Genomic DNA, 25,159 nt, shown 5'->3' with positions numbered 1-25,159 from the left:
GGGGGGCTCCAGCCTCACGCCAGCACAGTGAACGCAGGAAGTTTATAGAGGGCTTTACAGAACAAAGCTACTGAAATCAGCCACACGATGGCCAGACATAAAAGGGGCCCCCCCGCTGCCCACCCCCTGCCCCCCCCCCCCCAAGTCACCCGCTGTCCGAGGAGGTGTGGGGGGCGGTGGAGGGGGACCTGCGGCGGCGGGCGGGGGTGCAGGGGGCCGTGGCGGAGCAGAGGCGGGGGGCCCAGCTCCCCAGCAGCTCGCGCTGCTGCTGCCCGATGGCTTGGCTGACGAGCCCCGGCAGCGCCAGCAGGCTCAGCCCCAGCGCCTCCAGCTTGCCCTCCAGGGCGCCGATGCGCTTCTCCAGGTCCTCGTTGCGCTCCTGCAGCTCCGACACCATGTCGTACATGATGTTCTGGGTCTGCCGGGAAAGGCGGGGCGGGGGGAGGGTGGTCAGCACCGTGCCCCCCCAACGCCGCGTCCCCCTCTCCAACATCCCCCCCTGCCCAGGCAGGGCTCACCTTCGCCAGGTCCACCAGCGTGTTCGCCTGGTCGTTCAGCTTGCGCTGCTCCATCTTCACGCTCCTCAACCTGCCGGGGGGAATCGGGAGGCGGGGACGGCTCAGCGGCACCCCGCGGGGTCCTCCCCAGCGCCCCGGCATGCACTCAGGGGGGGTCGCACGTTCCTGGGGGGCTCCCATGTTCCTGGGGGGCTCCCACATTCCCGGGGGGCTCCCACATTCCCGCATGGCCCGGCGCTGCCCTGGACCCTCCCGAAGAAGAGACATTCCCAGCTGGGGGGGGGCTGCGCTGCCATGCCATCCCCCCCCCCACCGCTCCCCCCCATTTTGCAGCACCGAGCCCATGCACACGGACAGGCACGGAGGAGCCAGGCAGACTTACTTCTGGGCTCTGCAGGGACGGGGCAGAACAGAGACAAAACACAACAGCAGGTTTAATACCACCACCAAGAGCGCACGGGGACGACAGCGGCTCCCCCCGGCCCCATCCCCACCCCTCCGCTTCCCCCCCCGAAGCAGGAGGCACCAGGGGCTCGATGCGGGTGAAGCCGGACAGCAGACACGGTGACACCAAGCCGTGCCATTGCGTACCCCCCAGGTCACCCCAGCACCGTCCCCGATGCCACCAGGGTCCCCACCCGCTGGGAAAACATCCCCCCAGGACAGGACTGCCAGGGAAATCAGGATGCCAGCCCAGGGACGCGGGCATTTGGGGTAGAACTGGCAGAAATTGGGGGGCCAGAACGGAAGAAGGGGTCATTTCCACGGCCACCCAGGCTGGCGGTGCCACTGCGGTGGCACGGCCGGGGACGTCCCGGCGGCGTTTGGGCAGCTCTGCCCGCGCCCGGGCGCCGCGTAGGAAGCAGGTAAAGGTTTGGCACTTACTGATGGATGGCTTGGAGGAACTTACGCTGGTGTTTCCGAACTTTGGCATGGTCGATCTTCTTCACCAGCTTGGTGTGTTTGTAGATGAGCCACGTTTCCCTGAGTACGTTGGCAGCAGCATTTTTCACCTGAAGGCAACCAGACGCCGGGGGTCGGGGACGGAGGCAGCCGGATGCCGCCGGAGGGGATGAAGTGGGGAGCCGGGGGGGCCCTTACCCGCTTCGTTAGCTGCGTATCCATCATGAAATTGTGCACGTGTTTCTCCGCTTTGGTGAGCTCTAGCTTTCTGGCAACGACGGCGACGACCAGAGCCGTGCAGCCGGCACCCTGCGGGCACAGCACCGGGGTGAGGGCACCGGCGCTTGCGGGCGCTCGCAGCCCTCCCCGGGGACCCCCAGCAGGCTCACCATGATGCCAGTGAGCAGACACACGCCCTTCCCGCAGTAGGTGTGCGGCACCATGTCCCCGTAGCCGATGGAGAGGAAGGTGATGGAGATCAGCCACATCGCCCCCAGGAAGTTGCTGGTCACCTCCTGCTTGTCGTGGTACCTGCCCGGAGCCAAGCGCAGCGCCCGTCAGCCGCGGGGTCCCGTGCCGTGGGCTTGGCCGCGCGATGTGCAGCCGCTTCCCCGTGCCGTGGCTGCAGCCAGGGGAGTGCCCGAGCTCCCGGCCGTGCCGCAGGGGTCCCCGAGAAGAGGCACCGGGGTTCCAGCTTGCCCCCGGGGCCGGGCACCCACAGCGCTGGAGACCAAAGCGTCCCGTGGAGAGGGGACAGGTGGGTGGCGGAGCTGCGCCCACCCGGGGCTGTGCCGGGAGTGGGGGGGATGACAAATCCCCACCCTCCTCGAGCTGCCCGCGACGATCTCAAAGCACAGGACACGGGTGTCACCGCAAGGCCCCCAGGAGGGGACGCTTCTCTGCAGAGCTGGGGACGATTGCACAGTGTCCGCACTGGGGACAGCGGCTGGAGCAGGGCACCCCTCGCCCCACGAGGCCGCCCCAGCAGGGACCGAGCCGGAATCGCAGCGGGGGACGCCGTGCTTTGAGATCTCGTGGCCAGCACCAAAGCCACGAACGCCTGCGGCCGTGCCCCCCGCACACAGCCCCACCGCTCGCGGGGACACCGGGACGAGCCGGGGCGGCCAAGCCGGGCAGCGGGGAGCATGCGGGGAGCAGTGGGGAGCGCGCACACCCGGGGGGGCGGAGGCAAGGCAAGGGAAGGGGCCGATCGCAGCAAGCCGGGGCGGACTCAAAGCGTGCGGCGAGGAATTTAGGATTGCTTCGTCCCTCTGCCCGCCCCCCCCTCCTTCTCCCTCTCCCCAGGCGCAGCCTGCATAGTTTGGGCTTGGAACCTCAGCCGGCACCGGGGGATGCGGTGGGGCGACGCCGTGGGGCGACGCACCCCAGGGGAGGCTGGCGCTGGGGTGCACGGGGGTGCCAGGCACGGCCGGGCTCAGCTGGTCCCCGAAAGCGCCGAGAGCCCGAGGAGTTTGCCCCACGGTGCTGCCCGCCGGTGCTGCAGCGCTGCCGCTGTCCCTCTGCCCCCTCTTCTTCCCCTTCCCCTGCTCCACCGCAAGGAGCATCCCCGGGACTCCCCCAGCGCGCCCGAACCACGTGCATCGAGGAGGGGAAACGCCGAGCGACGGGAAGGCTCGGAGCCGCGCGAAAGCCCTTTGGAGACGCTTCAGCCCCCATTCGGAAATAAAAAAGGCGCAGGGGGCTCCCTCCCGGCTGCTTTGGCTCGGCTCGGCTTTCTTTATCACTCCAGGAACAAAACCGGGAGCACTGGGGCCACCCCAGGGACCCGCGGGGGGGGGGGTCTGCAGCAAACCCACCCCCAAAAAACTGGGGCAGAAGGGGGTTGCCCCGCACCCCCATCCCCACGGGACCCCCCCCCCCAGGCGTTCAAAGCGTGGCTGCAGCCAGCCCTGGGCACCGCATCCACCCCAGCTGGGGGCACGGGGCGGGGGGCAACGAGCAGCTGCTGAGGTTCCAAGTGGAAAAGGCTCCGGCCCCTTTCCAGCTCCGTGGGATTTTTGTTCTGGCCCCCTCCCGTACCTCCCCCCCCAACCCGCCGGCTGCAGCTAATCCTAAATTCTGAGCAGCACAAGCCTGGGGCGGGGGGGGGGGGGTGAGGGGGGAACGTCCCGTGCAGGACGCGGCTCTCGGTTCCTGGGGTGACTCACAGTTTGTCCCTGCGAGCAGCAGAGCGGTCAGAGAGGGAAAACAAGAGCAGTTAACGCGCGGTCCCGGGGCGAGGAGAAGCGGCCGAGGAAGGCGAGCGCGGGGACGGGCGAGCGCAGCCCAGCCCCGGCCGGGCGCAGCTGAGGAGCACGTGCCACATCCCAGCCCCGAGACCCCCCCGCCCCATTGCTGGCGCTGGGGTCCCGCAGCATCCCGTGTGGGGACGGCATCCTCCCCGCCGGGGCTCCGGCACCCTCCTGGCAAACAACAGTGGCTCCGGCAAAGCACCGCGGCCACCTCCCACCGCACCCGGGCACGAGGATCCGGCGAAGACATCCAGGGACCTCTTCGCCGGGTGCTCCCCCCGTAGCCCCCCAGGTGGGCTCCGTGCGTCCTCAGCTGCGCCCCGGCCCCGCGCCCTCCCCGAGAGCCCCCCACCCGCCGCGGGCAGCGCCCGGCCCCCCACGCCGGCCCCCCCTTTACCTCTCGCAGACGCGGACGGTCCAGGCGGCGATGATCCAGGAGGAGATGCTGAAGACCAGCAGCACGGTGCCGGGGCAGATGGTCATGAGGGTCTTCATGACGAAGCGGGTGTTGAAGTTGATCTTGTTGAGGGCGCCGATGCTGCGGGAGGAGGCGTCGGTGAAGAGCTTGCTGTGCAGCAGCATGACGCGCCCGATCAGGTAGAGCCGCAGGAACATGGGGATGGAGAGGATGATGTCCACGTCGGCGTCGGCCACCGAGGCGGCGTAGGTGAAGGCGAGCCGCGCCGTCCAGGTGAACAGGTACTGCCCGGGGATGGGGTGGATGGCGCAGACGATCAGCTCCAGGGCGATGAAGAAGATGCGCTCGTAGGTCATGGCGATGCGCCAGTCGTCCGCGCCGTTGTCCACCATGAAGAGCTGCGGGGAGCGGGGCGGTGGCACGGGGGCGGGGGGGGGGACGAGACCCCCACTGCTCACCCACCCGTGGGTGCCCCTCACCTGGATCTCCCTGGCGTGGTACATGACGATGAGCCCCAGGAGGATGACGGTGGAGAGGCTGATAAGGCATTTCAGTGCAAACGAGTACGAGGACTCCTGCGAGGGCAGCGAGCGGCCGTGAGCCCCGCGGGGCACGGGGACGGCGCGGACGCCCCCCCGACCCCATCGCCGCCCCCCCACCTTGGTGTAGACCCCCCAGGACAGCTCCGTCTCCGTGACCATGACGACGATGCCGAACATGCCGAAAATGAGGGCGTAGTCGCTGAGCCGCTTGCGCTTCTCGAAGAGGGCGCGCCGGTGGCCCAGCTTGTAGCCGATGTTCTGGGTGCGCCGCGGCCCCCGCGCCTCGACCGCATCGTGACCGGGGGCCGGGGGCCGCTCGGGCCGGGAGACCACCACCACCTCCAGGCCGGGGGGGCGGCGGGGCCGCAGGGGCTGGGTCTCGCCCTCCGGGGGGTGCAGGGCGCGGGGCGAGGCGCTCAGGACCCCCCCATTGGAGCGGCAGCCGCTCATGGCTGTGGCGAGCTGGGGGCCGGGCGATGCCGCATGGCTCAGCGGCGCGGGGGGCACCTGGGGAGGAACGGGGGGGGGGGGGGGGGAGAGAAGGCACCGGTTGGGGCACCGAGCTGCGCCCCCCTCCCCGCCGCCGGTACCGGCCGCCACCTGCCCGGCACGTGGGGGCTCACCCACGACGCCCCCCCCCCCTAAAAACCGCGCCCCCCCCCCCGCAGCGCGCGCGCCTGCACCGAGCGCGTCCCCCCCCCCGCGCCGCCGTCGCCATCCCGGGGGCAGCGGCACCGGGGGCCGGCCGGTTACCGGCGGGGGGTGTGGGGGGGGCACCGGAACGGCTCGGCTCCGGTTACCGGGAGCGGGCTCAGCACCCACCCCCCCCCCCCCAACCGCTGCCCCCCACCTGCCGCCGGTGACCGGAGCCCGAGCCCGAACCCGGGGCCGCGCCGCAGCCGCCGCAGCCCGGTTCGGCCCCGGGGGCGCGCGGCGGCGGCGGGACCGGAGAGCCCGGGGCGGGGCTGCCCGAGCGAGGTCGCTGATTGGCTGGGAGCGGCCACGCCCCCCCTCGTGACGTCGCCCCACACGCCCCGCCCACCCCCGTGCGCCGGCTCCGCCCCCCCCCCCCCCCCCCCTCTCCCCAGGAGCCCCCTCCCCTCCCCGGGCCCCCCCCCGGAGTCCCCCGGAGAGCCCCGGGCGCCCCCAGAGCCCCCCCCCAAGGGGAACCCCCCCCCAAGGGGGACCCCCCACAGGGGATCCCCCCCCTGCACCCCCCCTGCACCCTGCTGCCATCCCCCCCCGTACCCCTTGCTGTCACCCCCCCACGCCCCCCAATTCCCCATCACCCCCCCATGACCCCATGCACCCCCCCATCACCCCCCATCACCCCCCACTCCCACCACCACCCCACACCCCCCCATCACCCCACGCCCCCCCCATCACCCTATGCACGCCCCCAGACCCCACGCACGCCCCCACCCCTCCATCACAGCCCCCCCACCCCCCCGTGCACCCCCCGTCAGGCTCCATCCCCCCCCCCCCCACGTGCAGCCTCCAGCCCCCTCCGTGACAACCCCGTGCACCCCCTGAGCACCCCCCCATGCCCCCCAACCCCCACCCTCATTCACCTGCACCCTAAAACCCATCCCCAAGCACCCCCCCACCCCATGCGCCCCCCCCCAGCACCCCATTTCCAGCACCTCCTTCCCACCACCCCCATGCACCCCCCCCTCATCACCCCCCCATGCACCCCCATGCACTCCCTCCCTCACCCCCATGCACCCCCCTCCCTCAGCCCCATGCCCCCCCCCCCATCACCTCCCCGCATCCCCCTCCCCCCCCACGCCCCTGGGACCCCCCCGGCCCCGCAGCCGCCCCCTGCACCCCAGCCCCGCCGCCCTGGCACCCCGCACCCCCGTACCTGCTCGCGCTCCCCGCCGCCGGCGGGGGGGGGCCTCGGGGCGCTAGGGGCTATGGGAGCGGGGCTGGGGCTTGGCACGGGGGGGGTCCGGGGGGCCGGGTGCCATGGGCTTCCCTCCACGCCTGGCCGGGGAGGAGAGGTGGCATTAGCGGGGCGGTGTGAGCCCCCCCCCGGGTGCATGGGGAGGTTTGGGGGGACCCTCAGAGCCACCCCCCCAGCCAAGGGCCCTGCCCCATGCGCGCTGGCGTTGCAGCACCGAGCCCCCCCCGCGGCAGCCACGGCCGAGCGGGGACTCGGCGAGCACGGCCGCGTTTTTCGGGTCTGTTTTTTGGACGTCGTTTTTGTCACCAGATTGGAAAAGGGGAAAATAGGGCAGGGCGCGGGGACGGGGGGTGCTCGGCCCCACGCTGGGGGCTGCAGGCTGAGCCCCCCCCCCACCCTGCGCCCTCATAGCGGGGCCAGGGCCGCGCTGCCTGCCTGCACCGGGGGGGTGACAGAGCCCAGGAGGCCCCCCCCCGGCCCCGCTGCGCGGGCCTGGCCCTGTCGAGCTGATGCAAAACCCCACTGCACAAACGGCCCCGGCGCAGCCCCCAGCACGCACAGCTCCGTTGCACCGACGGCCCCGCTGCACGAGCAGCCCTTGTGCACACGCGACCCCGCTGCACCAAGAGCCCTGTCGCACAACCAGCCCCGCTGCACGAACGGCCCGGTGGCCCGAACGGCCCCACTGCGCCACCAGCCCCGCTGCGTGAACGTCTCCGGCGCACGAGCAGCCCCGTTGCACAAACAGCCCCCCCCCTGCACAAACGTCCCCGTTGCACAAATAGCACCGTCGCACCAGCTGTCCCATTGCACAAGCAGTCCCACGGCACAAATGCCCCCGTTGCACAAACGTCCCCATTGCACAAATGCCCCCGTTGCACAAACGTCCCCACTGCACACATGCCCCCGTTGCACAAATGCCCCCGTTGCACAAACAGCCCCCTTGCATGGAAGCCACGCCCAGCACAATCGTCCCTGTTGCACAAACGTCCCCGCTGCACAAACAGCCCCATTGCACCAACAGCCCCATTGCACCAACAGCCCCATTGCACCAACAGCCCCGTTGCACCAACAGCCCCCTTGCACAACCGGCCCCCTTGCACAACCGGCCCCGTTGCAGCCAGCACAGCTCCCCCAGCACAAATAGCCCCGCCGCAAGAGGGGCCCCACGGTGCAAGCACCCCGGTGCTGGCAGCACCGTCCCCGTCGGCTGGTGCTCGCCTCCCCCTGCCTCAAGCACCGCAGGCCCCCGTGGGCACCATGAGCCCCCAGCGCAGCCCCTGGGCACTGGGGGGGGGGGAATCCAGGGGGATCCCCCTCCTGCCCCCGCAGCAGCACCCCGGGGGCAGCAGCTCCCCAGATTTAAGGCCCCCCACGCACCCCGGTGCCGCCGCAGCCCCAACCACCAGCCTCGTCGGCCCCATCGCAAACGCAGCCACCGTGCTCGCAGCTCTCCCAGTGCACGGGGACACCCAGCAAGGTGCTGCCAGCACCCGTCTGTGGCCGAGGGGACCCTTTTGTGTCCCCGCAGGGGGACACCCACAGCCTCGGACGCTGCTTCCCGGCTACCTACGGGGTGCAAAGGCTGCTCGGCTGACGGCAGGGCTCCAGCGGCCAGCTGCTCCGCGGCGCGCGTATGGGGCCACTGGCTCCCCTCCAGAGGCAGATCATTTTCTCGCCGTTCTGCCAAATTTATTGCAGGAAAATGGGCTCCGATTTCTTTTTAATACTCGGTTGGGGAGCAAACGGCGGAGCGGGCGGCGCGGAGGGGAAGCTGAGCCCCCGGCGGAGCCGCGAGGGCAGAGCGCTCGCCCCACGGCGCCGCAAACTTTGCGGGTCCGGAATCGGGTCAGAAAAGTGCCCCGAGAGCCCTCGGAGACGGCTCGCGGTAAATATTTTATTAACCGGCACGCCGTGGCCGTTTCGCTAACAGCTTATATTGATGGCAAGGCAAATAGGCCTTATTAAATCTTTCGCCCCGGCAGACGTCAATGCGAATCTCTCCGTCGGCGAGATGCGCCTGGGCCGCGAGGGCGGCTGAAAGCTCCCCGTGCTGGCCAGGGAACGCTGCGAGCTCCTGGGGTGTCCCTGTCCCTGTCCCTGTCCCCATGGTGCCGCAGCCTTGGGGTGCTTGGGCATGCAGGGTGCGGGTGCTGAGCTCACGGCTCCAGCGTGGGGACAGGGACCCTGCAGGTCCCCCCCCCCGTGTCCATCTCGGTTACGTGCCGGCTGACGGATGTCCTTGAGCACCGGCCCCGAGTGTCCCCGCGTCGGCAGCGCGGCGATGCAGCGGGACCCCCCCCCGCTGCAGCCCCCCCGTGCCACCAGGGTGACCCCGGCCCAAGGGGACAGCGCTGGGAGCGGGGACAAGAATCCTTCCCCCAGCCAGAGGAGGGGGAACGTGCCCCGGGTGGGCATGGAGACATCACGGCCTTCAAACGGAGGGGGCCAGGCGAGGATGGGGGGGTCCCGTGTCGCACCCGCCTGCAGGAGGGTCCCCGGTGCAGCCGGCAGGGAGGGGGGGGGGCCGCACGCTGGCCCCGAGCGCCGCAGCGAAGGGCTGCACCAAGCTGCAGCACCAAGCTTCACCCGGCCCCGCCGCCCCCTCCCTGCCTCCCCCAGGGGCTGCGGGGTCCCCCCCTCGCCCCCGCCACGGGGACAACGGGGACGGGGCCAAGCAGGGCCCAGAGAGGACCCTGGAGGGGACGGAACCGGGGTCTGATCGCCGGCAGCCCCCTCACCCCTGCACCGAGCAAGGGGGGGGGGGGGGCCGTGGTTTAACCCCACCGAGCGGGGTTGCAGAGCGCCCCGGTGCCCCGGGGACCGTCCTGTCCCTGTCGTGTCCCCGTGGGTGCCCGCAGGACCCCGCTCTCCCCCCGTGCCCCGGAGCAGCGCTGCTGCCTGGGAGCAACTGCAGAGGAGGGTGCAGCTAAAAATAGAGGCGGGCGGCCGAAAGGCTCCCTCCCGGCTGGTGATTTATTTATCACCCGCTCGCTAATTCCTGCCTGGGAATCACGGTGCTTGGGGGGGTGGGGGGAGGAATTTGGGGGTGTAGAGGCCGTGCCCGCAGCCTGACGCCCGCAGCCCGGCAGGCCCCGCTGGGGGAAGAAGGATGGGGACGCCCCGCGGGGCCGAGCCATATGTCCGGGGCTGGGGAGCATCTGGCAGTGCCGGCAGGAGCCCCCAGCCCCCGCAAACACCGGCACAGGGCAGGGTGGGGGACGCTGAGCCTGCTTTGGGGGACGTGGGACTGACACACCCCCCCCCCGAGGCTGGCAGAGCCACCAGCACGAGGACCCCAGGAGAGCTGGGACGGTGGCACCGTGGGCACCCCGGGCACCCCCAGTGCCAACGGGAAGAGCCTGGAGCCGGGCTGGTTTTACCCCAGTCAGGATGCGACCCGTGCCCCCCCCAACCCATGGGGCTGGTGGGGGGGTGTGCGAGGATTCCCGTGGGTCTGAAGGTGCGAGGCAGGAGTGGGAAAAGGCAGGAGGGGTGGCACGGGGGATGGGCAGGGACACCCGAACCGCCCTGGGCAGAGCCCAGCCCCGCTGCCAGGCAGGGAATCCCCGGCTGGTCCCGGGGGCTCCCTGAGAAGGATGAGGGACGAGGAGGGAAGGGACACGGAGGGAAGGGAGCAGAGGGAAGGGAGCAGAGGGAAGGGAGCGGAGGGAAGGGAGCAGAGGGAAGCCTTCCTGCGCACCAAGGCGCCCTAGAACCGCAGCTGGATCAGGCCCTGGAGGGACGTCGGGGACAGCAGGGACAGCCCCGGCTGTGCCATCCCCAGGGCTGCTGGAAGCAGCCGGGGGACCCCCCACGTCCTCCAACCCAAGGGGGACGATGTCCCCATCCCTCCCACCCCAAAGGGGACCCTGGCGCTGCCACCCCAGCACCCTGCCACCCCCACCCCGGCGTCCCTGCGGGGACGGGCGCCTCCTGTCCCCACCCCAAAATGTCCCCAGCCCTCCCACGATGGGGCAGAGCCACCGGGGGAGCGGGGAGCCGCGGCCGGGGGAGCCCTACCTGTGCCAGGCCGAGGGGGTGGCCGGGGTCCCCGCGCCCCTCCGCCGCCACCGCCGCCGTCCCCAGACAAAGCCACCGCGCCGGGTTCGCCCGTCGCCTCCCCCATGCGGCTCGGCTCAGCCGAAGGACAAAGCCGCCGCGCCTGGCTGCCCTCGCCGGGTCGCGCACGGACCCCCTGCCCCGGGAGGGGGGGGTCTGGGTGCCCCCCCAGGTGTCCCTGCTGCCCTCGGTGCGTGGGGGGTCCCCCCAAACCTTGCCAGCACCTTCGCAGAGCGGGGGGGGTCTCCCCAGCTATGGGGAGGCGATGAGGGCAGGGGGCACGGTGTCCCCGCAGCCCCCCGCCTGTGCGTGGTCCCAAGGTCACGGGGAAGGGCGGAGAGGGGTGGGGGGGGGCCCCCGTTGCGCACCTGCGGCCTCGGTGGGTGCCCGGCGGCATGGCCAGGCCAGCGCAGGGCACCAGCCCCGCGGGACCCCGCGCGCTGACCCCGGACTTTGAGATGGCAAACACTGCGCATGGCCCCGGGGACACGGCTGGGGGCAGCCCCAGCACCCTGCACGCCCCCCCCCCCGGCCCACCAGCCCCGGGGCCTCGCCGAAGGAGGCTCCTCGAGACTCGCAGCCGGAGCCACGCCACGGTCACGGTCCCGGGATCCTGCCGGGGGGAGCGCCGGGGGTGTCCCCCAGCCCTTCACCCCCTCCCAGCCTCGTGGCTCCAGTCCCTGCGGCCACGGAGCCCCCAAAACTGGGGCTTGCCCGGAGCTGCGGGCGTCCCTGGCGTCCCCAATCCCCCCGGGGACATGGGGATGCCCCGCTATGGCGGGGGGAATCCCTCCCCGGGGTCCCCTATTCCACCAACAGCAGCGGGAGGGGCTCTCCCCCCACCCCCACCCCGGCAGCCCCCCCCAACGCCCCCCGCTCACCTGCTGCGGCCCCACAGGACGGGGGGCGCAGGGACGGGCGGGGGGCGCGGGGGCCGCTCTGCGCGCCGCAGCCGCAGCCACCCCCGGTGCCTGCGGGAGCGGCGGCGCTGGGGTGGGGGGGGGACCAGGGGCTTCCCCGCCCTACACCCCCGCATCTCCCCCCCCCTCCCCACGGCCCCCCCACGGCGGATGGTGACCTTGAGGCCGCGGCGCTGGCGGAGGAGGATATTTTTAGCCGGGCAGAGTCACTCCCATCGCATCCTCATTGTCAGTGCCGGGGGGCTGCCTCCCGCACCCCGCTGCCCAAAGCCGAACATTCCCCCCCCCTCCAGCCCCCCCCTGACACAAATGGGAGCTGCGTGGTGCAGGGTGGGAGAGAGCAGAGGAGGCAGAAGGGGCCCTGCTCGCCCCCGCCCCACAAAGCCTGGCGTTGGGGTGCCCTCGGGGCAGCCCCCCGCGGCATCCCCGTCCCCTTCCTGCACAGCGGTGCCACCCCCGGGCACCCCCCCCCCGAGCCCCCTCCGCAGCCCGGTGGCACCCGCGGGTCCCCGGGAGCCGGGGGATTCCCGGGAGCTGGGGGTTCCCCCACGCCCGGGAGTCCTCAGGAACCGGGGGAGTCCCCGGTGCTGGAGCAGCCCCAGGAGCTGGGGGGGGGTCCCCAGGAGCCGGGGGGGTCCCCAGGAGCCAGAGGGTCCCCGGTGCCAGCGGGTCCCCGGTGCCAGCGGGGTCCCCGAGTGCTGGCACGTCCCCGAGGCGGGGGGTTCCCCAGGATCGGGCAGCTCCCAGCACTGCTGGGTGTCAGAGCCGGGGGTTTCCTGATACCAGAGGGTCCCCAGTGCCGGGGGGGCGCCCCCACCCACCGCCCCCCCCTCTAACCGAGCACCCACCTGCGGGCAGACCCCGGCCTCCGCTCCCCTCGAGCGCCGCCGCCGGTGACCATGGCCCGGGGCTGGCACGTGCCGGTGCGGCGGCGAGCCCGGGCTTCGAGGCGACCTCGGCGGCCGAGCCGGGGGTCGGGGGCGGCGGGGGGCTTCGGTTCGGTCCCCTCGGCACCGCTCTGCACCTCGGCAGCCCCAGCGCCGGGGGGGGGGGGTGGGGGGGTGGGCGAGGCGGCGCTGCGCGGTGCTGCGCGGTGCTGCGCGGTGCTGCGGTGCCGTTCCGCTCACACGCGCAGCCGCGCGCTCCCGCCGCCCGGGGCCTCCGCAGCTATTGTCTGCGGCTAAACCCGGCTCCCCCCCCCCAGTTTTAATTGTCACATCTGCGGGGACGGGGGGCGAGCACCCACCCCCCGCTGCCCATTTGCACCCCCCGCCCCCCCGATGCCCAGCACCATCCTGCCCTGGGCGGCGTGAGGCCGGAGCTGCGATGGCCCCGAGCCAGCCGCGGTGCTCCCGGTGTCCCCCGGCTGCACCCAAAGGGTCCCCGGTGCACGAGCGGCACCCAAGGGTGGCACGGGGACGCCGGTGGCGCTGCCCTGGGGTGTCCCCCTGCTCCCCTTCCCCACCCCTACGGCGCTGGGGGGGGGGGGGTCCCCAAAACCCAGGGGATCCCCGGGAGTTCCCGGCACCAGCGGGGAACCGGGAGCGGGAGGCTCCCCAGGGGGGTTTCGGGGTGCCCCCAGCACCGGGATCGGGGTGCGCCGTGCTGCAGCGGGGTGTGGGGGGGGCACGGCCGCCTGCAGCCCCCCCCCCTCGCTGCCTTTGTGGGGGGGGAGCTGCCCGCAGCAGCGGGTGCGCGTTTGCACGCTCGCTGCACCGGGGTGGGTGTGCAAAGCCTTTGTGCGCGGGGCGAGGAGCCGGGGGCTGGGCACGGAACAAAGCGGGGGGGGGGGACACACGCGCACGGGGGGGGGGAGGCAACACGCACGGGGGGGGGGCGTGCAAGGGAGCAGGCGCACGGATCTGAGCGTGCAAGGGGCGTGCAAGGGGGGCGCGCGCACCGCTCGCGCAGGGAGGGGGCAGCGCGGAGGGGCGCACGCCCAGCTCCGTGCTGCAGTGTGCGGGGGGGGGACAGGCACGGGGGGGGCAGGGCCGGGGGCTGCGTGGTGCAGGGGCGGTGCGGGGTGTGGGGGGGGGGGGCTGCGGGGTGCAAGGGGGGGGCTGCGGGGTGCAGGGGGGGGCTGCGGGGTGCAGGGGGCGCGCACGGCGCGGGGGGGGGCTTGGTGCAGGGCGAGCAGTGCGCGGGGAGGGGCCGCGGGGGGGGGGATGCCGGGTGCCGGGGGGGGGATGCCCGGTGCGGGGGAGGGTGCCGGGGAGGGGGGGGGGGGATGCCGGGAGGAGGGGGGGGATGCCCGGTGCCGGGGGGGGGGGGCCGCGGGGGGGGGATGCCCGGTGCCAGCCCTGCGCGGCTGCGCGGGGGCTCCGAGGATGCGGCGGTGTGATCGCTGCCCCCCCCCCCCCGCGGGTTCCCCCGCCCCCGTTGCCATGACAGCGCCCCCCCCCCGCAGAAGGATGCTTTTTTTTTTGGGGGGGGTGCAGAAAGGGAGGGGGAATCCCCGGGGGGGCGAGGCGGGGAATCCCTCCCCTCTGCGCCCCGCCCCGCCCGCAGCGGGAACCCCCCCGCTTTCAAGAGGGGGGGGCACAGAACCGGGAACCCCCCCCTCAGATTGGGGGGGGCTGGGGGGGTGTTCCCCGTTAACCCCTTCAGTGCCCGCAGGATCCCATCTTGCCGGGGGGGGGGGATAATCCCCAGCCCCCCCCCCTCCATCTGGGGATCCCCCCCTTGCACTGGGGGGGTCCCGTTTGGCAGGAGGGGGTCCCCCCATTCACCCCGCCCTTGGAATGGGGGGGTCTTTGCACTGGGGAGGGGGGGGGCAGCCCCCCCGTTAGCCCCACAGGACGGGGGGGTCCCCATGGCACTGCAGTGGGGGGGGGGCACCGCGACCACAGCCCCGCAAATCCGCAGTGCAGCGAGGAAGAGGAGGAGGAAGAGGAGGAAGCAGCGGAAGGGGGAGAAGGCGGGGGGGGCGGCACCGCCAGCCCCCCCCCCAGGGACACGGGGACCCCACCAGAGGGATGTAAGGGTTGGGGGGCTCGGTGTGGCCCGGGGGGGGGGCCCGGGGGGGAAGCACTCACTTGGGCTCCTTCCTCCGGCACCGAGGCAGCGGCGAGAGCGCGGTGAGGGCAGGGCCCCCCCTAAAGCTGCTGGGGGGGGGGGCACGAAGCGGGGTCCCCCCCGCAGGGAGGCCCCGGGCCGGAGCTTGGCTCCGGGAACAAAGCTGGAGGGGGGGGGGGGGGGGGGGGGGCAGGAAAATCCCCACCGCAGCGCCCCGGGGAAATTGGGCTGAATTTGGGCATTTTTTGTACCGGGCATTTTTTGTACCCCCAAGACAATGACCCCCAAGTGCAGCTCCAGGGGGGTTTGGAAGGGCCCCAGCCAGGCCTGGAGCAGGCGGAAGCCTCCCCCAGCCCCAAAGTGACCAGCCCTCCCCCCCCGCCCCATTTTCCCCCCATTTCACTCCTCTCGCAGCCCACCCATTTTTTTTTTTGCTCGTTTGTTTTTTTTTTGCTCTTTTTCTGTTTTTTAATTGGATTCAAACACCACAAACTTCTCACGCAGGGGACACGCCGCGTGCGCTCCTCCCTGCCCGCAGGGGTAGGGGGCTGGGGGTGGGGGGACGGGACACCCCCCAGACCCGCTTCCACCTCCCCTCTGCAAAAAGCGGGGTGCGGAGGGTTTGGGGGGGGCCCCCGCCCCCCCGCAGCGGGCGCTCGGCTTCAGCTTTTGCTCCGATCCCCTCGCTACCGAAGCGCAAAACACCTCGAGGGGAGGCGCTGCAGCCCCGCCGCCCGCTCCCAGGAGACCCTCGGGGTGGGGGGGCCACAGGCAGCCCCGGGGCTGGGGCCCGGGGGTTCTGTACCGTTAGAAGAAAGCCCAGCGCCCCCCAGCACCCCCCCGGCACCCTGACACCCGGGGGGGCCGGGAAGACGTCAAGAGGCGCTGCTCGCCCGCAGCACGGGGCAGGATTTGGCCCGGGCTCCGCGGGGAGCTCGCCGCCTTCTCCCACCGACAAACCTGGGGGGCTGGGGGGGGGTTCCAGCCGGGGGGGGGGGGGGCACGCAGCCAGGGCGGTGCTTGAGGGCAGAGGAGGGGGGAGAGGTGCTGAGCTGCGCCTCGCCGCCCCTCCCGCAGGCCCTGGGGCCCTTCCTTGCCCGAGCCGGGGAGGAAGCAGGGGGAGGAGCGGCAGCTTCACTTCTCGGGGGGCAGTTCTTGGGTTGCGGACCCCCCCCACCCCCCCAGGCCCCCTCCTGGCCCAGCAGCGGTGCAGGGGGCTCCCCGGGGGGGGCACTGCGAAGCTACCGGGGGAAGGCACACGCAAGTCTGGCGCTGGTGGCCCACGCAGGCAGGGCAGGAGCCTCGCACATCCCCTGGGTGACGGCACCGCGCTGAGGGAGCCGCTGCCCAAATTGTGCTTCCTCCTCCCTGGCCGATGCAGCGCTGGGAGGGAGGGAGGGAGGAGGCTGGCAGCGGGCAAGTCCCAGCCCGGAATCTCTTCGGGGACACCCCAAGCACCAAAAAAACGACGGGAGGATGGAGGGCGGGTGCCTCCCTGGTGGTGTTCTCAGGGAATTCGCCCCGCAGAGCTCGGGGTGCAGCGCAGGGGCGGGGAGGAACGCACGCTGGGTCAGGTCCGGGCTGCGAGGGGGTGAACCGCGGCGCGGGGCCCCCAGGCCGGAGCCGGGGAAGCGAGTTAGTAGCTTTTGGTAAGACGAGAACCGAATTGAGAAGCACAAAAAGGCGGCGTCAGCGCTGTCCGGGCGGCTCGGCGCCAGCTGCCCGCGGAGGTGAGCGCGCGAGGGGCAGGCCGTGAGAGCGAGGGCAGCGGGACCCCGAGGCGGGCCGCGGCCTCGCGCTTATCCGAAATCCGACGACAAAGACAGAAAGGGGGGGAAGGGCAGAGAGGGGAAACGCAGGAGGGGGGGTTCCTTGCGCCTCCTGCTTCACCCGAGCACGGCCTGGAGCTCCAGCCCGCCGTCCGGGGGCGGGGGACGGTCGGCCCTAGTTCTACTTGTGGCTGTTGTAAGCCTTGTGCCTCTGGTTCATGGGGTTTTCCGGGGACTTCATCCACTCCTTCTTGAGGAGCTGCTTGAGCTGGGACAGGCGCATGTTGGGGTTCTCTTGCTTCAGGCGCGGCAGGTTGACCTCCTCGAACGCCGTGAAGGCGGCTTTCATCCGGCGCTCGGGGTGCCGGTCCGGGTCGTTGGCAACGCTGCGGGAGGGAAGGGGGAACAGCCACACGTCACAAAAACGCCTCCCGGCAGGCGGCCGCCGCTCGCCCAGCTCGGATCCTCCGTCAGCGCGACCCAGCGAGCGCAGAACATCGCTGGCCGTAAAGCGGGAAGCCCCCCGACACCTCCCCTTCCCGCTTCGAACGCCCCGCAGGATATCGGGGCTCGTTTCGAGGGGCGGAAGGCAGCGGGCTCGGCTTCTTCTCGCTGCCGAGACAGAAAGCTGCCATCGCGGCGCGAAGAGAAGTCGTTCAGAGAGCCGGGAGGGGATGCCGGGTCTGGGGGGAGGGAACGCCTGCACGAATTTCTCCTAAGGAACGCGACACCTTCAGGGAGAGCACCCCCACGGCAAGGCCAGGTACCTGAGGACAGCAATGGCGTCTTCGATCGTCCTGGCCTCCACCGTCCCTTCCTCCAGGACCCTTCTGTTGATGTTCTCCTCCAAGGGCACCTCCAGGTGAGTCTTCTCCTTCTCCACTGCGCAGGGAAGGGGGAAAGGGAGAACCGTTAGTGTCAGACCCCGACTCTGTAACGTTCCCAGAGGAGGCACGGCCTCCTCCAGAGCACTGAGGAGAGGGCTGGGAAATCTCAGCCGGAGTCCCCAGGCCTGGAAAGCACGAAAAAACGGCTTCGCGGCTCTGTTTCTCCGTCTCAGGGAGACGGGAGGTTTCGTTTTTCCCCATTTGGGTGTCAGATAAAACAAAACGTTCAGCACAGGACAGCCGCAGGCAGCTCTTCCTCTCCAAGCACCTCGTCCCCTCAGTGACCAAAAAAAAAGGAGCCGTCCCCTCTCCCGCGCCCCTGCCGCGGCCTTTCCGCGGTGCCACCGCACCTGTGTCCGCATTCTCCTTCTGCTGCTGGTCTTTCCTGATGCTCTCCTCGATCTGGGCCCTGGTGACTTTGCCTGGAGCGACCTGCTTGGGCGACTTCCCTTTCAGCTTCGAGTCTTCCTCCTCCAGCAGGCGCTGCAGCTCCTTCTTGCGCTCCAGCTGCTCCAGCCGCCGCTTCTCCCTCTCCTCCTGGAAAAAGGAGAGAGGATCAAATCATCAAATCACTCCTAGTGCCTTCTGCGGCAGCAGGGACGTTAAAGTGTCCCTTACAGGAACAGGAAAGCACCCCTGGAACAGGCACCTCGCCCCCACAGCTAACAGAGCACCGACCTCACCTCACAGAGGAGAGGTTTGCGGGTTCCCCTGCCCTCCAGCAGGACGGCAGCAGCCTGCCCCGTCCTCGCAGCGGGATAATTCCCCCGGCCCTACCCCGTCTGCAGCCTCCTGCCAGCTCCCCGTGATGCCGGCGCTGCGAAACACAACCCTGCTGCTGAGACGGAGCACGAGGCGGCGGCCAGGACTGCTGACGACCAGATTAAGTCCTCCACTTTAATTTTAATAAGTGGCCGGAGGTTGGAAGTTCAACGGTTGTTGGAGACAAGCTTGTCAAGAGGCCGAATTCATCCTCGGATCTGGCTCGCGCTCCTCCAAAGAGTCAGGGCAGGGGTTAGACCGAATGCAACCAGCGGCACGGCCCTCGTGTTGATTTTACAGCGCTCCACAAGGAGGTGAAGAGCTACTCCGCTCTCCAAGGGCCAGGGAAGGGTGTGACAAAGCCATGCAAGGGGCCTGGAGCGGCTTTCAGCACTTTAGCTTTTATTCCTCCTCTGCCAAAGCCTGCAACGTCTTGCAAAAGGAGGAGGAAAAAAAAAAACCGAAAACAAACACACGCCTCTGTCTAGAGGAGTGTCGCTGGAGCACTTCGTATTTGGGTTAGTTACAGGGACGCTTAATTGTGGGCCTCAGCATTTATTCACGGGGATGGCACAACCGAGTGGCAGGAACACCACCGGGCACAAAACCGGGCACAAAACCGGGCACAAAACCGGGCACAAAACCGGGCACAAAACCGGGCACAAAACCGGGCACAAAACCGGGCACAAAACCGGGCACAAAACCGGGCACAAAACCGGGCACAAAACCGGGCACAAAACCGGGCACAAAACCGGGCACAAAACCGGGCACAAAACCGGGCACAAAACCGGGCACAAAACCGGGCACCCCGTCACCGTCCTCGGCCGTGCTTCAGGTGCTGGAGCAGACTCAGGCACATCACGGGGCTGTGGTTCGAGACTTCATTCAGCAAACCCCACCGTTAAGTCACCCCACAGCTCAGGAGCTTGAAGAAAACCCCATCACAGCCCGCAGATGCGGAATCAAAACGCCCCGGGGGCTGCCTGCATCAAACCCAGCCAGGACCCGGCCTCTCAGCCTGGGCTGGGACCTGGGACAGGGAAGCCTCCTCCAGGCAGCCAGGGGTGGGAAAAAAAAGCCATTAAGGGCTTTTATTGCAATTATCTGTCCTCAACCTCCTGGTCGTTAATCCCTTAGTGCCTGTGCCTTGAGACGCGAGGAGCTGGCGGGACCAGGAGGATTTCAAAGCATGAGCTCACTGAAGACACTGCCCTCCCTGCCCGAGTCTTCCTGTCAGGCCTCTCCCTCTTCTAGTAAAGAAGGAGCAATTAATGGAGCAATTAACAGCCTCAGCCAGATCAGGAGGGGCTCTGGCCCCTCTCCAGGCACGCAGGGTGTCGCAAGAGAACTGCCTGTGCTCCCCCAGCACCCGGACGGACCTGGGCGAAAGCAGCCCCGGGCGCTCCCCCCCTCGCCGAACGCAGCCGAGCCCCGGCTGGAGCACGAGGAGGCAGGGTTGGGCGCGCAGGGGAACCCAAAAACCGGAGGGATTTGCTGTGCCAGAACTGGGCGAGGGCCACGTCCACTCCCTCCCTCGCCCGGGGTGACCGCGGAGCTATTTATTTCGCGTCGAAGAGGCAGCAAGAAAAGGACGGAGCTTCTCGAGTCTATTTTGGACGGGCGCAAAGGACAGAAAGCGGAAACCAACCCCCGGGGGGCTGGCGGTGAAGGCGGAGAGAGGAACAGCCGCCTCCGAAGGCTCCCCAAAACCTCAGGGGTCGACGCAGGAAAGCGCCATGGGGTCAGCAACGCGGGCTGAGGCTGGGGGGGACCACGAAGGGACACCCAAAGAGCTCGGGGGTGACAACATGGGACGAAACAGAGCCAGGCAGCCCCTCGGCCACCCGCTGCTCCCTCCCAGACAGCGCCCGCAGGAGCTCTACCTACCTGCAGCCACCAGAAAAAGCTATTTAACGACGCGTAAACACATGCAGGAGAAGCGGCGCTGGGAGAGCTTCTTTTCTGTACAGAAACCGTCCCCTCCGGCCCTCCCGGGGGTAACCCAGGGGGTGCTGGCACCTCAGCGAGGCTGCACGTGGGCCAGGGCTTCAATAATGCGGAAGCAGAGGAGCCGAGCCGAGACCTAAGGCAGGGGAGCGAGATGTTTCAGAGCAGAAATGTGATTTATAGGTGGCGTAGCTTAATCTTTTACCCCTGGCTCCTTACGGGAGAGAGGTGCTGCACGAGGTGGGCAGCCCCGCAGGCGCACGCGTCCCCAGCCGGGACCGGGACACATCCGGCAGGGCAGAAACTCGAGGCCGATGCCGTGCTGCTGGCGGCTCCTCTCAAACAAAACTTCCCGGGGAGGACGCGGCCACATCCCGAAGGGGAATCGGGGAGAAGAGCAGGGAGCAGAGCCCGTCGTCGCCGCGCCTCTCCTCTCCCCCACTCTCGCCGCCGGGAGAAGCTGCTCCCTGCTCCGGCGTTTCCAGCGGGGTTTCAGTTTGCAGAGAGCGAACGAGGCAGCGCGGTCGGTAATTCGCCGCCGGGCCCGCGGACGCTGCGTGCCCACGTTTGGCAGCGCGCCGTCCCCGCCGGCTCCGTTCCACGCCTCCTGCCGGGCTGACGAGGACCGGAGGCGTCGCGTGGGCAGCGGGGCGCTGAGCCGGGGTGGCCGGACCCGGCACCGGAGCTGCAGCCGCATCGGGGCGGGGGGCACGACGCTTCCCTCCCGGGGGAGTAACCCCCAGGGATGGGGATCCCTGCGGAGGAAGGGGCTGCGCAGGCCGGCAGCGGGACGTCTCGCCCCCCGCAGCGGACCTGTGTGATCAATACCTCGGATCCCGAAGCCTGAGGGCCCCGAAGCCGTCCTTTCTGGAGCCTTCTATCAAGATACAAGTGTCTGTTGCTGGTTTTACTCGCATTAAGGCCAAGTGCCGGGTCCTGCACCTGGGGCACAACCACCCCAAGCAGCGCTACAGGCTGGGAGATGAGTGGCTGGAAAGCTGCCTGGCCGAGAAGGACCTGGGAGTACTGGTTGATAGGCAGCTGGATATGAGCCAGCAGTGTGCCCAGGTAGCCAAGAAGGCCAACAGCATCCTGGCCTGCATAAGAAGCAGTGTGGCCAGCAGGGCTAGGGAAGTGATTGTGCCCCTGTACTCGGCTCTGGTGAGGCCGCCCCTCGAGTACTGTGTTCAGTTTTGGGCCCCTCGCTACAAGAAGGACGTGGAGGTGCTCGAGAGAGTCCAGAGAAGGGCGACGAAGCTGGTGAGGGGTCTGGAGAACAAGGCTTAGGAGGAGCGGCTGAGGGAGCTGGGGGTGTTTAGCCTGGAGGAGGCTCAGGGGCGACCTTATCGCTCTTTACAGTTACCTTAAAGGAGGCTGTAAAGAGGTGGGGGTTGGTCTGTTCTCCCACATGCCTGGTGACAGGACTAGGGGGAATGGGCGAAAGTTGCGCCAGGGGAGGTTTAGGTTGGATGTTAGGAAGTACTTCTTTACCGAAAGGGTTGTTGGGCATTGGGATGGGCTGCCCAGGGAGGTGGTGGAGTCACCATCCCTGGAGGTCTTTAAAAGGCGTTTAGATGTAGCCCTTAGTGATATGGTTTAGTGTAGGACTTGTTAGTGTTAGGGCAGAGGTTGGACTAAGTGATCTTGGAGGTCTCTTCCAACCTAGATGATTCTGTGATTCTGTAAAAAAAAAAACGCCCGCCTTTCGGCGGGGAAGACGTGGGGTTTGTGCTTCCAGCCGGGGCTCCCCAGGGACGGCGACGAGCTGCGGCTCGCGGGCACGGCGGGCTGGTGCCAGGAGCTCAGCTGCTGCTCCCTCACGCCTCACGGAGCTCCGACAGGTGCCATCCCCCGGCAGCAGGGACCGGCTGAAAGAGCTGCTCCCAGAGCTGGAGGGGGGGAGGCGTTTAAAGGAACCCCCCAAACGCCGCGAGGAGCCTCCGAACCCTACCCAGGAGCTCGGTTACCGCACAAGAAGCCCACCTGCAGGGTGAGGAAGGGATGGGAGGGGGTGTGGGGGGGTCGTTCTCCACTCGGGTCCCGCTGGGCAGCGCCCCAAAGGCTCCCAGCACGCTCACCCCACAGAGGTGCTGCCCGGGCGCCGCGGAGCCGTTAACGTGTTACTGCCATCGCCCGGAGAGCCGGGGAAGAGCCAGAAAAAGCTGGGAAGAGGCGGAAAAAAAGGCCACAGGAAGAGCTCCCTGCCTCCCACGCAGACATCGTCTCCTCCCCGCGCTGCGGCTGCGAGGAACACAGAGCCCCCCCCCCGGGAGCTCGTGGCCACAACCGGTGGGGCTCTTCCCACAGCAGCACCGCCAGGGCTTTCCCCAAATCCCAAAGCTCTCGGTGGAGGGAAGGGAGATTCAGCAAGCTCTGCGCGGCCAGAGCGATGCGGGGAGGAAGGGAAGGAAGCAGGGCCGGGCTCAGCCCGCAGCTGGACCCAGCTGCGCAGCACCAAACCCCTCGGCGCAGAGCGCGGGCAGGATCCTGCTGGGCTGCAGGAGGAGCTGGCCGGGGCGCGAGGGGGAAAGCACCGGGATGGCTTCCCTAAAAACCTGCCCGAGGCCCTGGGCTGGCCCCAGATTTGGGGGGGGGGGGGGGGGGGGTTAAAAACAGCTCCACGGTGATTTAGGTCACCGCCAGCGAGAACCTGACGCAGCGCAGCAGCAAGACCTCGTTCCAGGAAGCAATTAGGCAGCTTTGCGGGACCGCGCCGGGGCACGGCACGCAGGGCTCCGAATTCCAATGTCAGGACACTCATCGGGGCGGGGGGGGGGGGGGAATTCACGCGGATGTGCACGTCGGGGTCACGGGGACGCGCTGGCCTCCTGCCCGCCCGCCCGCGGCACTCGAGCGCCGGCACACGGAGTTCAGCCAGTGCCAAATTCGCAGCGCAGAAGCAGTAACCCCGTAATTTCCCTGTGTATCACCAGCAGGATCCTGCCCAGATAGCAGGAGAGCAAACAAATTGCTTCAGAAGAAGCGGCCAAGCTGTCCCCAGCGAGCATTTCCAGAAAAATCAGGTAAGGCAGAAGTAAATTTGTCTAGCATGGGGGCAGGATAACACCGAAAACCAAACAACCCATAAATGGATTACAGATAAATCCATAAATGGATAAATCCAACCTCCTCTGCTTATTGAGCAGAGGCAAACGCGCACCCAGGGCAGAGCAAGCTGCTAGGAGCAGACCAAAGAGAATTTTTTGAGAGATGTCCCGACGTGCGGCACAAGCTGGGGGGAAAAAAAGCTTTGGATTTAACCCTGCTGATTTCTTTTTCCTTCTACAAAAGGAATTAACGACAAGTTAAGGAAGGAAGACGAAGGAGTAAATAAAAAGCTAAGGATCTGCTTTGCCAACAAATAAAAACCAAGCCCTACAGCAGCGCTCCTGATCATTCACCTAGCTCAATTCTAATCGATTCCAACAGCAACGCTTTTACTCCCTCCCCCCGGAAGCCAGCTCTTCAGCACGCCAGATTTCTCAACTACACGCTGAAGCTCGCGCTTGCTCCCACACCCTGCTGCTTTTAGCTCCCAGAGGAGCCGCTCCTTGGAGCTGCGCTGCCCGAACACCGAGCACAGGACGACGTTTGCACAGACGGCAACGGCTCCGGCACGGAGAAACGAGCCTCTCGGAGCAAACCTGGGTCTCGAGGGCTCTGCGGGAAGCAGCCAGGAAATCTCCTTCCACCTCCCTGCCAGCCTCTCACCTTCCTCTGTTCCTTCCTCATCACGTGTTTGTCTTCATCCTTCCAGTAGGCATCTTCCAGCTCCTGCTGCCGCTTGGCATCGGCTGCTGCCTTTGCCTCGGCCTTCCTCGCGCGGGCAGCGGCCGACTTGGTGTTCTCACCTTGGAACTTCTTGGGCATCACTCAAGGTGCTCTGCGGGAAAGGGAGGCGAGCAAAGAACGAGCCTCAGACCCCTGGCCGGGCCCTGGGGCTCACCGGAACGCCTGGAAGCGGGAACGACCGCAGCCCACGCCAGGACAACCACGTCCTCAGCAGCAGCCGCTCCCTCCCGCCTACCTCTCGTGCTGCTGCAGCCCGACAGAGCCGGCCGGGGTCAGGCGCTGAGCCAGGCCCCGGCGCTGCCCGCTGCGGACTTGGGGCGCCGAGCGAAGCCAGGCTCCGCGCAGCGGGGCCGCGCCAGGCTCTGCACGTACGCGGTGTATCGAGCCCTCGGAGGGCTCAGACAGCACCGCAGCCCCCCCCCTCAAGCCGATGTTGGGCTCCTCAGCCGCACGCGAGCCCCCCGAGGGTTCGCACGGCCCCCCCCACGCAGAGGCAGGGCCCCGCGGGGGCGCTCCGTTAACTCCCGGTGGTGTCAGGGCACACAGAGCCCCACAGGGCAGGCACGGGGGGGAGGCACACGGGGACCCTTCGGGCTGGAGACGCCCTCCAGGCCCAGCCACCCCCCGAACCCCGGCCGCAGGCCCCAGCCCCGGCCCCCCCTTGCACCCCCCCAAGGACGGGGACGCCCCCACCCCCCCGGGCAGCCCGTCCCGAGGCCCGGAGGCCCCTTCTGAAGAAAAACGGCCCCTAACGTCCCCTAACTCCTCCCCCCCGGCACAACCCGGGGCCGTTCCGTCACGGTTACCGGCCAGGGGCACCCGTACCCGGCCCGGGCCTGCGCCTGCCCCTGCCCCGCTCAGCCCCCAGCGCCCCCCCACAGGCCCGGTCCCGGCCCCCCCCCGGCCCCGCTCCTACCGGGCCCCGCCGCCCCGCCCGTCGCGCTCCGATGACGTCACCGCCGCGCGCGGCGGCTGCCTCAGGGAGGGGGGAGCGGCGCCGGAAGGCTCCTCAGGGCCCCCGCGACGCCGCAGCCGCCATCTTTGTTGAGGGCACGGAGCGTCTCTCACACGGCCCCGGCGGTCGAGGGGACAGAGAGAGGAGCGGGGGGAGAGAGAGGAGCGGGGAGCAGTCCCCACGCACAGCGGCGCTCCGGGGCGGCTGAGGAACCGCGGAGAGCCCACCCGGTTGCAGCAGCCGCCGCCACTTCTTCCGTGCCCGGCACAAAGATGGCGGCGCAGCGGCGCCCCCTCAAGATGGCGGCGGGGCAGGGCGGGGCCAACGTCACGTGGGCGGGTGGGCGGGGGCTTGGCGGGGTGGGCGGGGCCCGGGTGGAGGCTGGGGGCGGGGTCGGGAGGAGTGGGCGGGGCTTAGAGGGGCGCGGCCCATTGTTGGCCGGGTGGGCGGGGCAGGGAGGGGGCGGGGCTTAGCGGAACCACGCCCCCTCCCCGTTCTCCCCCCCCCGCCC

At 69.4% G+C, this 25,159-nt stretch overlaps 3 protein-coding genes across 7 annotated transcripts; all 3 read right to left on the bottom strand.

Moving 5' to 3' along the window:
* Positions 1-23: 23 nt before the first annotated feature.
* On the bottom strand, positions 24-12,489 carry KCNN1 (potassium calcium-activated channel subfamily N member 1). Of its 4 annotated transcripts, none has more exons than XM_080566472.1 (10): positions 12,370-12,489; positions 6,498-6,619; positions 4,751-5,140; positions 4,571-4,666; positions 4,071-4,489; positions 1,811-1,952; positions 1,620-1,730; positions 1,404-1,531; positions 519-588; positions 24-418 (listed from the first exon to the last, which is right to left on the bottom strand). In XM_080566472.1, exons 3-10 carry the CDS (start codon positions 5,081-5,083, stop codon positions 146-148), a joined length of 1,572 nt encoding a protein of 523 aa, XP_080422598.1. In that variant the 5' UTR covers positions 5,084-5,140; positions 6,498-6,619; positions 12,370-12,489; the 3' UTR covers positions 24-145. The 4 variants fall into 4 exon arrangements, with proteins under 4 accessions (XP_080422598.1, XP_080422599.1, XP_080422596.1 ...); XM_080566473.1 differs by lacking the exon at positions 12,370-12,489 and adding an exon at positions 10,563-11,058; XM_080566470.1 differs by lacking the exons at positions 6,498-6,619; positions 12,370-12,489 and adding an exon at positions 5,484-5,610.
* Positions 12,490-15,348: 2,859 nt separating this feature from the next.
* Positions 15,349-24,802, bottom strand: CCDC124 (coiled-coil domain containing 124). 2 transcript variants are annotated; one of them, XM_080566468.1, is made up of 5 exons: positions 24,610-24,802; positions 23,613-23,784; positions 17,543-17,729; positions 17,073-17,187; positions 15,349-16,691 (listed from the first exon to the last, which is right to left on the bottom strand). In XM_080566468.1, the coding sequence occupies exons 2-5, from the start codon at positions 23,769-23,771 to the stop codon at positions 16,487-16,489; spliced, it is 666 nt and encodes a 221-aa protein (XP_080422594.1). In that variant the 5' UTR covers positions 23,772-23,784; positions 24,610-24,802; the 3' UTR covers positions 15,349-16,486. The 2 variants fall into 2 exon arrangements, with proteins under 2 accessions (XP_080422594.1, XP_080422595.1); XM_080566469.1 differs by lacking the exon at positions 24,610-24,802 and adding an exon at positions 23,929-24,296.
* Positions 17,738-20,598, bottom strand: LOC308182248 (uncharacterized protein; the record flags this gene model as incomplete). Its single annotated transcript, XM_080566520.1, has 3 exons — positions 17,738-20,037; positions 20,121-20,236; positions 20,344-20,598. 3 exons carry the CDS (start codon positions 20,596-20,598, stop codon positions 19,188-19,190), a joined length of 1,221 nt encoding a protein of 406 aa, XP_080422646.1. The 3' UTR covers positions 17,738-19,187.
* Positions 24,803-25,159: the final 357 nt, after the last annotated feature.

Source organism: Anser brachyrhynchus (assembly GCF_964034855.1).
Source record: "Anser brachyrhynchus genome assembly, chromosome: 23".
Taxonomy (NCBI): Eukaryota; Metazoa; Chordata; class Aves; order Anseriformes; family Anatidae; genus Anser; species Anser brachyrhynchus.
Note: the sequence above shows the minus strand (reverse complement) of the source record. Positions and strands in the feature narration are given on the sequence as shown.